The sequence below is a fragment of the Tauraco erythrolophus genome, chromosome 6 (assembly GCF_009769465.1).
Source record: "Tauraco erythrolophus isolate bTauEry1 chromosome 6, bTauEry1.pri, whole genome shotgun sequence".
Classification (NCBI taxonomy): Eukaryota; Metazoa; Chordata; class Aves; order Musophagiformes; family Musophagidae; genus Tauraco; species Tauraco erythrolophus.
Genome location: NC_141470.1, coordinates 42434160 through 42451574, shown reverse-complemented (window position 1 = coordinate 42451574; position 17415 = coordinate 42434160). Strand labels below are relative to the sequence as shown.

The following is a 17415-nucleotide window of genomic DNA, read 5'->3' as shown; positions in this document are numbered from 1 at the left end:
ATATGATTTGAAGAACAAAATCCAGTTATGTGGGTGCTATACACTAGAAACAGATATTCGGAAAGAAGTTATTTGCAGGATATGAGTACTGTGAAAGAAGGTTGTAGTTAACTAGGTTGATAATATCTAGGAATGAAGTCAAGAAAAACTTGGGGTAGATATGAGAAGATACTTCCTAATGTAAAGTGAGATGTTCCTGACAGGAAATATACTTGCTTTCTTTAAAATTCAGTTAGATTATGATTGTGTTCTATTTTGCCTTCCTATAGCCTATTGAAATAGCTTGAAAAATATCTGATAATTTAAATGGATATTGGAATTGAGCTGCTTGGAGGCAATCAATTAAGATATTGGCATATGCCATCTCCCTTTATTTTTTTAATTTTAAAATCTCTCTTGATATTTTGTTTGGGTGACAAGTCTTAAAATATATCATAAAGAACTGGGCAAATAGAGTTACCTTAAAGTTTCTTTTGGGACACTGGCAACAATTCAAAGGGTGTTCGGATGGTATGCATAGTTAATATGTGTGTAGAAAAATGTAAAAGTTCAAAGATTTATCCCAGTCCACCTTGGATTGCTATAAACTTATTTTCTGGTTTTAGGGGTTGTTTTTTTAAGTCTTAGTACTAGGTGGGTAAAACTGCACTTTGTACCTGTCATCAGCTTCTTGTTACAGAAATTAATTAGCAATTGAATCTTTTAAAATATCACTCTTAAATGTTTATTTAAAATGTTCTTTATGTTGTAATTTGAGGTTTAAGCCACACATTCTTAGTGGAAATTGTGTCACTAACCTGTTTTAAAATTAATTAAATGTAGAAGCAAGACAGTATACATTTGTGTACCATTTTTTTTGTGATCTTTTGTAATTTAAAATAAGTAGTTGTAATTATAAAATGATTGATATAAGCAAATGAGAAACTGATCACTCTTAGTTATACGAATATTAAATGCTTCTTTTGTTAGTTATGCTGTTGACTAGATCCCTGGACTTTTTGTCAGGTGTATGCTTTTATTACAGCTTTCAATCTTATTATGCCATAAGAAATGTTTTTCCTTCTCTTTTTTTCTTGTTTAAGTGAGATTTTTTTTTTCCCTCTTCCCAATGCTCCTGATCTTTAATTTTCCAAATTTTGCTTTAAAAGGTATTGTTGTTTTCTGTTCTGTGTGTAAATATACATATATGTGTGTTATAGATTTTCTTGATAGCTGCCGAGCTAGTACTCTGTTGGCAGAGTTAGACGATGATGAGGATCTACCCGAACCAGATGAAGAAGATGATGAAAATGAAGATGATAACCAAGAAGATCAAGAATATGAGGAAGTTATGGTACAGTATAGTGAGCATAGATGATACCCTAACTAACAGATGCATTAAAAATCCACAGAGGTTTTTTTTGTTTGTGGTTTTTGTTTGTTTGTTTGTTTAGTATGGGGTACTAGCTATAATCTTTCCATGAGTTAAAACAAATGTATTTAGATTTAGGGCTACTAGTTTGGAGTACTTGTCCATTAAGATTTGAGATGAAATGCTGAAGTTAAAATCGTATTATACTTTCCAGAGGCTGCAAACTGAATGCTACTTTATGAAGACAGTTCATTGTCCCTTTTCCTCATTCTTGTGTATATTTTGAGTATTAAGAAAGCTGGTTTCTTATGCATTCAAATGGGCATGCTAAAATTGCAAGACCTCACTAGATAGGACAGCTAACAGGGTAGTACCCTTTCTGTACAAATTTGATTGTACCACCTTCAGCATTTATTCCAGAGAAGAAAGTGGTTTTGAACACCGGCACGCCCTGAGACCTTATACATCAGAATTAACATCTTAAAAACAGCCTGGGAACAAGTTGACAGACAGTAGAAATGGTGGATTGCTAGTTCACTAGCTGATGAAATGGTGTAACTTTGTGGGTAGGCTGCTGAATTTTGTAATGATAGAGTTCTGGGATGTGTTTAACTGTGCGAAGCAAACTGTAATGATTTAAGTATGTCGGAGGAGATAGCTCTTTAAAAAAAAAAAGACAAGACAAAACTCAGCAGGTTAGTCCACATGGGTCTTACCTACGTTGTTGTGAGTTCTGGCTTTTTCATTTGGTTCTTCTTTAGTGGTATGATGAATGCTTGGTCTTCTACCACCATTGAAGGAATCAGAATGGTTATTGCGAGGTCTAAAAGGAAAAATATAAGACTTCACTAATGATAGCTTAAAGTTTGTTACATAAATGTGAATATTGTTTTATGGAATCATAGAAATTTTCTCTTGTAATTACTATGCACAACTTTCAGTCATTTGAACCAAAGTATTTATCACTTTAACCTACTGTCATTATGCTTTTAATAGTATCTCAAGTACTAAATGTTTTGTGATTTCACTGTCTGCACAAAGATCTGAAGCTAGGAATGGAAAAGCCAGTACTAATTAAATGGATCTACAGTGCAAACAGCCACCTTAGTTTGTAGGTTGTTGATCATTTTTCAGAAATTGTTAAATGGAGTTACTATTTTTGTTCATGGGAAGAAGCAGAAATAGCTAAATCAGTCTTTGCTTAAGATTACACAGGAAGAATCAGATCTGGAAAAGAAAACTTTACTTTCATGGGTTACAGTCCTGTTCCCTCTGATATACTCTGTAATTCTTCTCAAGGAGGAGATGAACAGATTAAAACCTTGTTGTAGAAAAGTCATAAGCAATTAATACTTGCTAAGGCTTATTGAAGATTAAATTTCTTCCCACCATAGTTGTTCCAGTGTTTTGGTATTTGATTTAATCTCTAGAAAAAATGTGTATACATGATCTATCCATATATGTGTACACTTTCAAAAAAATGCTTCTTGGTTTCAGAGAAGTTAATTTGCTTATTTTGACACCACTGATTTATTTGAATCTTTGATATTCCAAAGTTTGTGGAATATGCAAAATATCTACACCAAGTTTGCCAGTCTACAATACTCCATATTTCCCTATATTCTGATGCTTCATGAAAAGTTTTTTTTCTTCCCAGAAATTGTAAATATACCTGTTGTAAGGGTAGCCCATTTATGTTGATTTGTATATGTCTGTGGTTTTGGTAATTCTCTTCGTTCCTGCTTGACCAGTTAAACGGAACTAATACTGTTACCTGCCAGCTTTCATATCTTTTCTGCCGATTCTAGTTTATATGAATGCTCCATTCCCTAACTAACTATTAATTTTTTGATCAAATGATTCTTTGAAGCAAAATCTAAAAAAAAAAAAAAAAATACAAACTTTATTTTTTCAGGAAGAAGAGGAGTATGAAACCAAAGGAGGCCGTAGAAGAACATGGGATGATGACTATGTATTGAAACGTCAGTTTTCTGCTCTGGTTCCTGCTTTTGACCCAAGACCTGGTCGTACTAACGTTCAACAGACGACTGACTTAGAAATCCCTCCACCAGGTATGCTGACAAGACGTTTGTGGTACTTTATCTGGCTTTAGGATGGAGAGTCACTGTTAAGGGCCTATTGGGCTCTGGGGATGCTATCACTATTAATCAGTACAACATGCTTTTGTGGCTGTTTGGCTTTTCTCTGTTTGAATAAGAGTTTCATCTACCTCTGCAGGTCCAAGCATTATTGAGGGGAAAAGTAAATAAAATGCTGGGTAAAATAAACATACTCATGAATTTGACTCAGATTAGTGGTGAATCTCTTGCTATGTCTGATTCCATCTGCAGGGAATAATGTGTATGTTTTGCTACGCAGAATAGCTTTGATTGGAGAGGGCTTATTGAAACAGTCCAAAGCAGAGACAAGGGGAAAGCTAATACAGTAATTGAGCAGTCTGTACGACCAGCAGCAGAGCACCTGGTCTTGCTCCTTAGTTCAGTCTTGCTTAGCAGTGTGGGTGTAGTCAAGGTTCCTTACAGAAAGGAGTACGTAGGTTTAGCTTATGTGGAAATGAGCCATTGTTGATTTTGATGAACTGAAATGAGTTAATACAACAGGAAGATACTGTGTATAAAAAGAAGAATGCATGTGCTGTGATAATATTAAAGCAGATGTTATCAAGACGTAAGGATCAATAGGGATTTCAAAAATTCCTGTTAGCTTTACTCACATAGAAAAGTGCTGCAGTTACAGCCCGTAGATACAGTTCATAGTTGCAACTCAGTATCGTCTCTTTGGCATGTGTGCAGAAACTCTTCACGCTTCCTTACTGAGCCACTTTATTAATGTTTAAGCCAACTTGTCCTATGTTATATATTTGATGCTAATGGCTTTTCGAATGACTTTTCACATGCAGGTACACCTCATTCAGAACTCTTGGAAGAGGTTGAGTGCATGCCTTCACCACGTTTGGCACTTACCTTGAAAGTTTCAGGTCTTGGAACAACTCGAGAAGTAGAACTGCCCTTAACAAACTTTCGATCTACCATCTTTTACTATGTACAGAAATTGTTACAGCTTTCCTGTAATGGCAATGTGAAATCTGACAAACTTAGACGTATTTGGGAGCCAACATACACGTAAGCTCACAAGTTTATTATTCTGTGTAAAGAGCACTGTGACCAATTAGGAAATGGGTGTGAGCTCTCAGGCTGGAGAAATGGGGAGACAGGAACTTAACGAAGTAACACAAAGCGAAATGCAAGTGTAGCAGCTGGGGAGAAATAACTGCTGGTACAGGCTGGGAGCCAACTGGCTGGAAAGCAGCTTGGCGGAAAAGACCCTGTGGGTGCTGGTGAACATCAAGTTGAACGCAAGCCAGCTATGCACCCTGGCAGCAAAAAAGGTCAGCTGCATTAGGAAGGTTGAGGGAGATGATTTTCCCTCTCTGTTCAGCGCTGGTGAGACACATCTGGAGTGCTATGTCCAGTTCAGGGCTGGATGCAGTACAAGAGAGACATGGACACACTGGAGTGAGCCCAGCAAAGGGCCACTAGGATGATTAAAGGGTTTAAAGCATCTGTCATACAAAGAGAATCTGAGATCTGGGACTGTCTAGCCTTAGAGGAAAAAAGACTTGTGGGATCTTACCAGTGTGTATGCATATACGTTGGGAGAAAGTAAGGAAGACGTAGCGTAGGCTCTTCGTTGTGACAAGTGAAAGGACAAGAAGAAAATGGCTCAAATTGAAGTACATGAAATTCCATTTAAACATAACATTTGAGCTGGAGTGTTGGACTAGGACTCCAGTGATCCCTTCCAGCCTCAACTATTCTCTCTATGCTATTTTGACCTTACTTGCTTTATAGTAACAGACAGAAATTATAAGACTATGTGATTGTATTTTCCATTTACCACACCAATGGAGCTTCTGTCATACTAGCAAACTAACGTATACAAAAGCAAGAACTGCAGTAAGGTGGTGGCAGGTTTTTTAACCTTGTATTTCAGATTTCAGCAGTGCTTGTGTGTTGCACCTATTTTCTGAGTTGCCCTGTGTCAAAAATTGTGTGCGTAACAAAACTGTTTTCTAGTTAGAAAGCATGAGAAATAGTTGTAAATGTGCGTATTTGCGAAGTTACTGCACAATAAACTACCCTAGAACTTCAAAATTTCGAAGAGCTGGTGCGTGTGTAGTAAAGAACCTAAAGTTGGTTTGGGAAATACGTGCAATGAGGTTGTTTGATTACTCAAACCTCACTTTAGGAAACATAAACTCATATTTAATGTTCATGATGTTGATATTTATCTTGCAAAGTATTTAATTTAAGAACTTTGCTGCATCAGGGTGTCCCAGATGTTCTGCACGGCAAAGAGCAGCTGCTATTGCTGGTTTACATCGTGTTATCTAAATGTCATTGATGTCTAATGTGTAACTTCAGAATTTGGAGGGTGTGCTATGGATGAAATACTAACTCATTGTTTTGATATCTAGAATCATGTACAGAGAAATGAAGGATTCTGACAAAGAGAAAGAAAGTGGAAAAATGGTAAGTCTTCTGTGCCTTTGTATATGTTTTCATGGCTGTTTAAACAAAAGCAAAACAAATCTTATTGCAGTTTTTGAAATGGCTACATTAAAAAAACTAACAGTTTACAATTACTTAAAGGATATGAGTGAGTATACTTGTAAATGCATGCTCCTCTGAAAAAGACAGTATGTAATGCATGTGAGATCTTCAACAAGACTTTACAATCAGGAAAAACCAACGTTTGGTGGTTCCTGTTGTAGGGTTGCTGGTCAGTAGAGCATGTGGAGCAGTACCTTGGCACTGACGAATTACCAAAGAATGACTTGATAACCTACCTGCAGAAGAATGCAGACTCAGCTTTCCTGCGCCACTGGAAATTAACCGGCACTAATAAAAGTATTAGGAAAAACAGAAATTGTTCCCAACTCATAGCTGCATACAAGGTATATGTCTGCATCCAAACTTTTTTTATTTTGAATGGCTGTGTGCTTTGTTTTGCAGCTTTAAAGATTCTTGTGGAGGAGAGATGTGACATGGATAGGAAAGTTGAATGTTCACATGCCAATATCAAATTTAGGTTTTGCTGCTCTCTTTTTTTTTTTTTTTTTTAATATTTTCTTTAAATACAGTTGTGTTAAAATGCATTTGAATCATGATTTGGACCATCCACAATTGACTAAGTGTTAAGGTTAAAAACAGGAACCATTCTGATTTTTCAAATCATTAACCTGGTGTGTTTAGTCCTAGAGATAGTAACACACACAGTTTTCATTCTTAATTATTCTTTTTTATAGGATTTTTGTGAACATGGATCAAAATCTGGATTAAGTCAAGGGGCCATTTCGACTCTTCAAAATTCCGATATCCTTAGTTTGGCAAAGGAACAACCTCAGGCCAAAGCTGGCAGTGGGCAGAACTCCTGTGGAGTAGAAGATGTTCTGCAGTTACTTCGCATTTTGTATATAGTTGCCAGTGACCCTTACACAGCACGAACTTCTCAAGAAGGTTAGTTAGTTATCTAGCAGAGCTTCTTAAATGATTTAATGAAAACAAAATAAAGCAAAAAATTTTCTCTTGATATTTTCAGAGGGAGATGAACATCCTCAGTTTAACTTTCCACCAGATGAATTCACAAGCAAAAAAATTACTACAAAGATTCTGCAACAGATTGAGGTATGACGTTAATGTGTTATGCGCAATCTATATATGTAATATTGTTTTTAAGACTCTGTTACTTCCTTACTTTGACTGTTTGAAATCATTAGCTTTTTTGCCATTTCGACATTTGAATTGTTTCATGCGATATTTGCTTCCCAATCTTTTGGATTAGTAAATTCTGTGAAAACAGGCTAATCTGAATAAAAACATGCCAAGAAAAAAGTTGGAAGAGAATTGTATCTTTTGGTTAGGAAGAATAATTTTTTTTTTTTGCACCAAACATCAGCGTTACCATGTAGTGTATGTATGTCTGCCTGATGATACTGTAACAAAGGCAATTAATTGTGTTAGGATCCACAAACGTTTTATTGTTTATACATACCACATAAAGCTTTCAAAAATAGCATTTAGAAAACTTATTCTTGGTAGTAGGTCAGTTAGGTATGTTAAAAGGAAAACTTTTAAGATGTGGTTCTTCAGTAGAACTACATTTTCTTTAACAAAGATTTAGAGAAGATGATTCTTGACTTGCTTGGCTCTTGTGTGCTTTTGCAGAGTTTTTTTTATTACAGTTAAATTGCCTTAATTATTCATTTAAAAAACATTCAGTTTTTCATGTTTTTTTAAAGGCTGTTTAGGCACCCTGAATATATTTGTAGTAATAATTCCTGCAGTCTGGTTTTATTATATTTGTATTTTAGAAGGGACTGTAGTAATATTTCAGTGGGGACCATCTTTACTACCACCGAGTTTCTTTTGTGTCTTCTGGTATTTAGGAGGTAATATCTAATCACTTTTGGGCAAAACTCAGAAGTAATTCTCTCCAGGTAATTGTACACTTGGACTCCCCCCACAGTGCTTTGAGTAGTACATATTCCAGAGACTTACTACAGCTTTTAGAGTGTTTGTGCCAAAGCACCCTGTGTCCACTCTTGAGTCCTAGAAACTCCGCAAACTTCTCAGTCATAGCATTTAAGTAGGGGGGTTTGGGGGGGAAGATAGCAATTGTTGAGAAGGAAGAAACTTTCTCAAGCACAGGTGGAAACTCCATACTTGGATGTCATTATAAACTTGTTCGGACAACCCGAGTCTAATATTAGAAACACTTTATTTATTAATTTATTTTTGCCTTGAATTAAACTACAGGAACCCTTGGCACTAGCAAGTGGAGCTTTGCCAGACTGGTGTGAGCAGCTAACAAGCAAGTGTCCTTTCTTAATTCCATTTGAAACAAGACAGTTGTACTTCACATGCACAGCATTTGGAGCATCAAGGTAAAAAAAAATTTTTTAAAAAAAATAGTCTTTTAAATTGCCCTTATCCTAACAAGAGATTTTGCTTGCCAAATGTAAAGCATTTTAGATAGTAGAAAAAAAGGGAAGAAGCTGGAAAACTTCAGAAAGACTTTTGGACACTTGAAACATTTCTTGTTCATTGTGCTACAGGTTTATGATGAGTAGCCTACCTTCTGTTTGACATTATTCGGGAATTTCCTTTGAAGAAATTTTTTTTTCAACTTTAGCTGAAGACTTGCTTGTGTACCTCTAGCTAAGTTATCATATCAGGCAGTAATTCGACTGGGTTGCAGCTCATTGCATAAAGGAGTAAGGAAAAAATAAAAAAATTCTGTGCATAAATGTCAGTTAAATGGTTTTTGAAAACATACACCTAAGCACCTATCTTTTATTTTTATAGTTCCTACAGTGGTTTGGTGACTGTTTTGGTTTGTTTATTTTTAATTCGCTAAAGTCTTAACAAAATAAAATCTAACAAATAGCATCTATTTCAGAAGTTAGCATTAACTGCATAATGGAACTGTAACAAAATCAGACATTAAAACGTTTAAGTGTACCCTCTAAAATGTTTCATTACCTGAGAATCCTTAATGTTTTGATTGCAGCAGTGATTACCTTGAGAGTATGTAGACAGCTTAAACCTTTTTTGCCAGCTTACTTTTATGTAATGAGAAGCAAGAATTAGTTTCTGTGGGTTTCTTGGTTGCTTTTTTTTGTTTATTTTTCCGAAGAGGAAGAAGAGTGTAGACAATGATTTGCAAAAATTACTGTGTCTAATATGCAGTAGAAATGCCTCATGAAGAGTGTAAAATGAGACATTCAAAAAGGAAAAAGAAAAAAAGCAAGAGAAGAAAAGCTATTGTCTTGCAAGACATGAATTTATATCTTCTTAATATGGAAAAATTGAACTTCTATGGAAAATATGGTCCAGAAAACTGGACCATGTATGTTCATTTTGGTTGTTTTGGTTTTGTTTTGGAAAAAGGTAACGTTTTAGAAAAACTGTGTTTTAAAGAGATCCTTCAGGAAACATTGCATGGTATTTACTTGGTAAGTAAAGAGCTTTCAGCTCTTAAAACGTTGGAAGTAGTTCTTAAAAGTCATACACTATGTGTGAACTCTGTGTGCACGTGCACACGGGCGTGTATGCTCTCTGTCTGTGTCCTCTCATGACACTTGAGGATTATACTTGCAAAACAACCAACAGTTGGTGGCTTTGTAGATAGTTGATTGCCACACAGATGACAATACGTACAGAGATTTTTAACTTTGACTTCACATAAGTACTGCTGTTAGAGGCAGCTGTTCTTCCTTTGCTCGTATGGGTCAGTATGTGTGTGATTGCACTTCAGTTTTGGTTCTAGGTTCTTTAAGCGTGTAAGTAAGTAAATCTTGCTGTAAAACTTGGTCAGTATCAATGGGGTGATGTACCACCGCCTCGCAGTATGTAACAGAAGTTGTAATAAGTGTCTATAAACAGTTTGGAGCATCTGTGATTAAAAAGTACTACAGTAAACGCTGCCCTCTGTTCATTCCACTGTAATATGAAAACTACAGTAATTCAGATCAAGAATTGTATTTTTTTGTTGGTGCTATCTGTTACATCAGAAGTTACGGCTGGCCCTTCATAGTAATGAAAAATTAAGTTCGCTAAACTTATCAAATATGAAGCAGCCTGTATTTGGGCATTTTGGATATTTCTGAGAAATAGATTCATAGATTTCTAGGTTGGAAAAGACCTTAGAGATCATCCAGTCCAACCGTCCCTAATCCCCCATTAAACCATATCCCTAAGTAGTTCATCCAGCCTATTCTTAAACACATCCAGGGATGGGGACTCAACCACCTCCCTGGGCAGCCTATTCCAGTGGCTGACAACCCTTTCAGAGAAGAAATACTTTCTAACATTCAACCTGAATCTCCCCTGACTAAGCTTATACCCATTTCCTCTTGTTCTGTCACCCATCACTAATGTAAAGAGCCCTTCCCCCACCTCCCCACCATCCCTTCTCAAGTATTTGTAGGCTGTAATCAGGTCTCCCCTCAGCCTCCTCTTCTCCAGGCTAAACAGCCCCAACTCCCTCAGCCGCTCCTCATAAGTTTTATTTTCCAGCCCGTTGACCAGTTTAGTCGCCCTTCTTTGGACTCGCTCCAGGAGCTCAATATCTCTCTTAAAGCGAGGGGCCCAAAACTGGACACAATATTCCAGGTGCGGCCTCACCAGTGCCGAGTACAGGGGCAGAATCACTTCCCTGCTCCTGCTGGTCACACTATTCTTGATACATGCCAGTATCCCATTGGCCTTTTTGGCCACCTGGGCACACTGCTGGCTCATATCAAGCCGGTAGTCAACCAACACCCCCAGGTCCTTCTCCGCCAGGCAGCTCTCCAGCCACTCCTCCCCGAGCCTAAAGCGATGCTTGGGGTTTTTACACCCCAAGTGAAGGACTCTGCACTTGGCCTTATTAAAGCTCATGCCATTGGCCTCAGCCCAACAATCCAGTCTGTTCAAATCCCTAAATACTTAAATACTTTGGTATATAACTTAAAAAGAAAAAAAAAAAAAGTACTTAACAAGGTAATTTTTTCTTAGTGGCTACTTTCGAGTTTTCATGCTGGTAGTCACTGTAGTTTTAAACAACTGGGTTTTGGTTTTGTCCAGAGCAATTGTATGGCTACAGAACAGACGTGAAGCTACTGTGGAACGGACAAGGACCACAAGCACAGTGCGACGTGATGATCCAGGAGAATTCAGAGTTGGACGTCTCAAACATGAAAGAGTGAAAGTTCCGCGAGGTGAATCCTTGATGGAATGGGCAGAAAATGTCATGCAGATTCATGCAGACAGAAAATCTGTTCTAGAGGTAAAGCATATCTGCCAAGCAGAGCGAGGTTAGATAGCTGTTTCTAATGTACTGGCCAGGATATTCAATATCCTGCTCCATAACTAACACTGAACATTTCACTAGGATTTTCTTTTATTATTAATGTTCCTTATGTTTTTCTAGGTTGAGTTTTTAGGGGAGGAAGGAACAGGCCTGGGTCCTACCTTGGAGTTCTATGCATTGGTGGCAGCGGAATTTCAGAGGACAGATTTGGGAGCTTGGCTTTGTGATGATGACTTTCCAGATGATGAGTCTCGTCAGGTATATTTCAATTTGCATTTCAAACTGAATACTGGTAGAAAAGAAAAATGAGATAGATGTCCAGGTGGGGAAGAAGACATGATCAGTGAGCAGCCACTCATCATGGTCAAGAAAGACCACTCTGCTCCACAGCTTGCTTTCTTAACCGTTTTCTTTTTAACGGAGAAGTAGAATATAAAAAGTTATTAAACAGCACAGAGATACAATTAAATTCACCTTTAACAATGTCAACTTTTTTGTGTGTGTCTCTTAAATCAGGTTGATATTGGTGGTGGATTGAAACCCCCTGGCTACTATGTACAGAGATCATGTGGACTCTTCACAGCACCATTCCCACAAGATAGTGATGAACTTGAAAGAATAACCAAACTCTTTCATTTCCTTGGAATTTTCTTGGCTAAATGCATTCAGGACAACAGACTTGTGGATTTGCCCATTTCTAAGCCTTTTTTTAAACTCATGTGTATGGGGGATATTAAAAGTAACATGAGTAAGTTGATATATGAATCACGGGGCGACAGAGACTTGCACTGTACTGAAAGTCAGTCGGAGGCTTCTACAGAAGAAGGGCATGATTCCTTGTCAGTAGGAAGTCTGGAAGAAGACTCCAAATCAGAATTTATTCTTGATCCCCCAAAACCTAAACCTCCTGCCTGGTTTAATGGAATTTTAACATGGGAAGACTTTGAATTAGTAAATCCACATAGAGCTAGGTTTCTAAAAGAAATTAAGGACCTTGCAATTAAAAGGCGTCAAATTTTAAGCAACAAAAGTCTGTCAGAAGATGAAAAGAACACGAAACTACAGGAATTAATGCTGAAGAATCCATCAGGTTCGGGGCCTCCTCTCAGCATAGAGGATTTGGGGTAAGATTTTCACATTTATTTATAAATATGCACGCAGTGTTGTGTTGGAGGCAAATGTCAACACATATAATTAAAAATGAAGATTTCTTCATTTTAAATAGAATCATTGCAAGAAGGAATCATTAGAGATTCTGCAAGATCCAGTTTGCCATCTGTAGCTATGTTCTTGTTCCTTAGTTTGAGGATTTTCTCTTCTCACTTTCTCAGTTTGCTCATGTTTAAACTTAAATGCGGCTTCACTGCAATGCCGTATGACTCTCTAGAAACACCCAAATACTTGTAAAGACCTTTAGAAAAGTGTGAATTAGTAATTTCTTTGCTATGATAACTACGGAAATTTATCAAGTTTTTTGGAGAACTTTTAAAGAGGGCAGACTGAAATTTCAAATTGTGTTAATAGACACGCAGTGCAGTGTTTGAATCCATGTTAAACAGAACATTTGCTGAAAGTTAGCAAATGTTCTAGACATAAAAGTGCTCATACTTGTGTAAACTTGTGTCAGGATGTCACCTTTTGTAGTTTTAAATTATTTCTGTGGAAACAGCAGTAGGTTTTCTACCATTAATATTATGGGTTATTTGCTAAAATCACATTGTGCCACAAGGATTGCATAGTCAGAGCTCAGTAACTGCTTGCAGCCTCGTGGACTTCAGCGGGGCTTGTTGTGGAGAGAAAGCAAGGAGCACCATTGAAGGGCCCACATGCCTGATATGTTAAGTGGCTCTGTAGCCCTTAGTGCTGGAAATTAATGTAAAGAAAGGATTGTTTGAGCTTGTGAACTGAATTAAACAGTTTGAGTAGTTTTGAAGCTGATAACTTAAAGATACCAAAATCTGTGGAATTTTGAAGGATTATCAAATCCAAATAAAGAGTGAGTGAGTACACACGTGCATACCACGGATTTGGAACAGGTATTATTTGTGTAGTCCAGTACTAATTGTAGTTCTGTACCGTGGCACCACTGTTGGTGTATATACAAAATGATCCACAAACGATGTTTTTAAATGTGTGGTGACATCCTTTCGGGTGTGTGGGGTGCAGTTTATAAATTTGTGTATTTGAAAAAGCAGTAGCAGACTTGTTGGCAATTAGTAACTATCTTTGTATTTTGAAGTCTAAATTTTCAGTTTTGCCCTTCGTCCAAAGTATATGGGTTTACAGCTGTGGATCTCAAGCCAGGTGGTGAAGATGAGGTATGGAAACAACCTACCTTTACAATTTAAACAGCAGTTAATTTTTTACTGCCTCAGCAGTAACTGTAACGCAAAATGAATTCTTACAGTGTTTATCTGTTGTCTTTGCAGACTGTAACAATGGATAATGCAGAGGAATACGTAGATCTCATGTTTGACTTCTGCATGCATACTGGTATACAGAAACAGATGGAGGCATTCAGAGGTGAATATGGCAGAATATACATGCAGTTTAGGTAGACTAATTGGTGTTCAGGGTGTGCTGGTTTAAAGTGGTGGCATAGAATAGCTTTCAAAACAAACTTCAGAATGAAATAGAAAAGAAATTATTTTCCTAACAGCTTTCCATTAGTTATGCCATTTTTAATCTTGAAAAGGTTCCATTTACCTTAGTAAAGTAACTGTTGATTAATTCTGATTTGATTAAAATATAATTGAAATGCTGAAATTATTTTATAAACATTCTTTTCATTTGTAACTGTATCTTGTGTAAATTAAAGATGGCTTCAATAGAGTCTTCCCAATGGAGAAGCTGAGTTCCTTCAGCCATGAAGAAGTTCAGATGATTCTTTGTGGAAATCAATCACCTTCTTGGGCAGCTGAGGATATCATCAATTATACTGAACCTAAACTGGGATATACAAGAGACAGGTACTTATATTCTGGGTGATTTTAAAGTAGTAGCTAAAAGATACATGAAGATTCTAGACATTTTGTCACTCAATTAGATGAAGATACCAAATTGGATGGGGTTGGTGCTCACTGAAGAGCAAGTGATAGTCTAAAACTACATGAAATAACCATGTATGTTACAACAGCTAGGTTAGAAGGTACTTGGTGTTTGTGTGATGAGCTAGGATAAAAAATCAAAATAGTAAAATGTGAACAACTAGTGGAAATGTAATGGCCCCTAACTAATAAAGGCTACTAAAAATAGCATTTTAGACTTTTTACTTTTGTCTTTGGTGATGGTTATAATTTCTGCTCAGTTATTTGTCCCTTATTTCTTCAAGTGTAGTTCGAAAAGACAATGTGCTATGCAGGGAACGAATATAGTGGTGATTGGCGATCAGGAGGTGGTCTCGGTGTTTTGGGGTTTGTTGGGTTTGGGTTATTCTGCTGCTTGTCATGTTTGGTAGCGATAACATACAAATTTGCTTCTGGAACTGTGTTAGTGTAAGCATGCTGAAGGATCCTAATCAGTCCAAGATGCTGTGTGGGGTGATTGTCTGTTGACCCTGCCCAGTATGCAAAGGTGCAGCCGAGATTAAAGTGCCTGATACCCGAGGGCGTGTTTCAGCAGGCTGGGCTTTCTTCATGCCCGCTCTTCCTCCTCGTTCCCTGGGCTGGTATGGATGAAAGCAGCGGTATCTGGAGGATTCCTTGAAGATCTGTTGTATTCCGTTACGTTTTTCCTGAGTTTTTTTGCATGAGGGTCATGTGATTTCATAGAAATGAAATAATATAAAAATGTAGGTGGCTTTATATTGCATGCAGAAGTGGTACAGAAAAAGTCTTAAGATAATAGTCAGTTGGATGAAAACTGACTATTTAAGTCTCAAGAAAAAGTCTTAAGATAATAGTCATAGAATAGGTTTGAGCTCTGTCTACTTCTCTACCCATTCATATGCAAGATACCTGAATAACACTCAAAGATAAGTATGGAGAAAAGTACTTATTTACCAATGTTTTTCTGTGTAGTACTCAGCAAGGAGATTAAAGAAGTATTTTTATGGGTTTTATGATGTTTTATTCTTAACTTAGCAGGCTCTCGAATCTTACAATGACCGCTTAGACATGACTAAAGATCATAATTGTACTGTCTCAAGTTAAGGGAAATTAAAAAAACCACTATCTTATAGTGTTATCATAACTAATTATTTTGATTTATTTTAAGCCCTGGATTCCTTCGATTTGTGAGAGTCTTGTGTGGTATGTCTTCGGATGAAAGGAAGGCTTTTCTCCAGTTCACCACTGGTTGTTCAACGCTCCCACCAGGAGGACTGGCAAACCTACATCCCCGGCTCACTGTTGTACGCAAGGTACGGCTTCTTCAGGTTGCCCTTCAAACCAGCTGTTTTGGCTTCTGAATGTAATTGCTGCTACATTAAGAAGTAACACGGGTTTTTCTTCTTATTAATTTTTTTCTTTTATTTTCTGTTTTTAATTTATGACACTATGCTAAGCTTTCAGTACTAACCTCTGTTTCAGGTCTGTTCTCTGACTTGGTGTTTGAATATAAAAGAATTAACGTACATCTAAAGTAAATATGTTTGCAAGTTGGTCTGTAGCGTTCCTGATGCTACTGTTTCTTGACCGCTGGTGTTACCTGTGCAGTAAATGTCACGAATCAGAGGACCTTAAAACTTCTAACCTCTGTACCGAGCACTGTGAACAACTGCAGTAAAAAAATCTCCTTCCTTTTCCTCAGGTTGATGCTACAGATGCAAGTTATCCATCTGTGAATACGTGTGTGCATTACCTAAAGTTGCCTGAGTATTCTTCTGAGGAGATTATGAGAGAGCGCCTGCTAGCTGCTACAATGGAGAAAGGGTTCCATCTCAACTGAGCCGCCGACTGCCGGAGGGCACGTGGGAAACTGTTTTTTGATACTAGTGAAGCCTCTTGTGTTTGTGTGCAAAAAATATGATCTCCACGCTGTGCTCTGATGAGACTTGCCTTTTTTTTCACCTGTGAGGCTTTAGGAACATGTGGAATAAGTTTGTTAGCTGCTAATGACGAAATAAATCCTTGTGACTACACAGCCAGCAAGAAATTGGCACAGAACACTGTGTGATGCATCAAGGGCTTGCACAACTGGAAATTAAGGTGGTTCTGTTTGACTGTTCCAAAGAACAGATCATCAGATTTTCAGTGTTCACTGATACAAATTTCTAACAGTGTATTTGTGTAAAGTTTGTCATTTAATACCTTGTACACTACGGTTGCCATCACTGATCCCTGTTTTGCTGGCTTTAAGCTAACTGGTCAGAAACTTGCTTCCTTAAAACTTAGAGTTAATGGGCATCTCCAGCTTTTTTTTCTTTCTTAATGGTGCCTGCACTATTGGAGTATTTTAGTGGGTTTTTGCATATAATCAGGCACAACTTTTTTTTTTTTTCCTCCTTTCAAGTGGGAATATATTTTGATTTCTTAAATGCCCTGCTATAAAGATCAAATCCTTAAGTGTGTTTGTGCAGCTCAACAATAAAGCTATTAAAAAACACTGGTTCCTAGTGCAAGGCACACTTAAAGCAAGTTTTACTTTTGGTTGTATTTTCTTTGTATATTATAAACATTTATTTAACTTGTTGCAGTTTGAAGTTTAAAAAAAACCACCCAATGTGTAAGCTCAACAGTAATCATTAAAATGTTTGCAACATATAAAACTGTCTCCTCTGAATATTTCATTAATACTTCTTATGTTATTAAACCTCTGTACATATTCTGAGCAACATGCCATACTTTTTTCAAAGTAGGGAAGTTTCTCTTTAAAGGAACTACGTGGCAATAAGTGATCTCATGAACTCATCTCTGCGCTCAGCTCTTTCCAAAATCACACAGCACGACTTTTTAAGAACTAGTCTGGCAACAATAACTCTGCATGTGGCAATTTTCAGTGCTCTTCAGTGGGCCCGTGTGATCTGAGGTTACAGTTCTCCGTTACATTGGAATAAAAACTGGGTCAGATGATGCAGCCGATTCAGCTTTACTTGAGCAGGGGTGCCCTTCTTGGCGTCAGCACGTGGTGGGGTATTTATTGGTAAAAAGCGGCTTGCGGTAAGATAAAGCGAGATGCTAAGATGTCTTTAAAGATATTTAAGTACTTGATACCAGAAAAAAAAAGTTATTATTTTAGCTGAATCTGTG

At 37.2% G+C, this 17415-nt stretch overlaps 1 protein-coding gene across 6 annotated transcripts in view; it reads left to right on the top strand.

Moving 5' to 3' along the window:
- The window catches only part of HECTD1 (HECT domain E3 ubiquitin protein ligase 1), a 64204-nt gene extending 47275 nt beyond the window's left edge, over positions 1 to 16929 (top strand). For all 6 annotated transcript variants that reach the window (XM_086613656.1, XM_086613655.1, XM_086613654.1 and 3 more), the window contains 16 exons: positions 1200 to 1333; positions 3267 to 3423; positions 4272 to 4494; positions 5850 to 5904; positions 6147 to 6329; positions 6681 to 6891; positions 6974 to 7059; positions 8191 to 8318; positions 11002 to 11203; positions 11348 to 11485; positions 11744 to 12351; positions 13467 to 13545; positions 13657 to 13750; positions 14046 to 14196; positions 15443 to 15587; positions 15977 to 16929. In XM_086613656.1, coding sequence (XP_086469782.1) covers positions 1200 to 1333; positions 3267 to 3423; positions 4272 to 4494; positions 5850 to 5904; positions 6147 to 6329; positions 6681 to 6891; positions 6974 to 7059; positions 8191 to 8318; positions 11002 to 11203; positions 11348 to 11485; positions 11744 to 12351; positions 13467 to 13545; positions 13657 to 13750; positions 14046 to 14196; positions 15443 to 15587; positions 15977 to 16114 — 2732 coding nt within the window. In that variant the 3' untranslated portion in view covers positions 16115 to 16929. The remainder of the gene's footprint in view (positions 1 to 1199; positions 1334 to 3266; positions 3424 to 4271; positions 4495 to 5849; positions 5905 to 6146; positions 6330 to 6680; positions 6892 to 6973; positions 7060 to 8190; positions 8319 to 11001; positions 11204 to 11347; positions 11486 to 11743; positions 12352 to 13466; positions 13546 to 13656; positions 13751 to 14045; positions 14197 to 15442; positions 15588 to 15976) is intronic.
- The last annotated feature ends 486 nt before the right edge of the window (positions 16930 to 17415 follow it).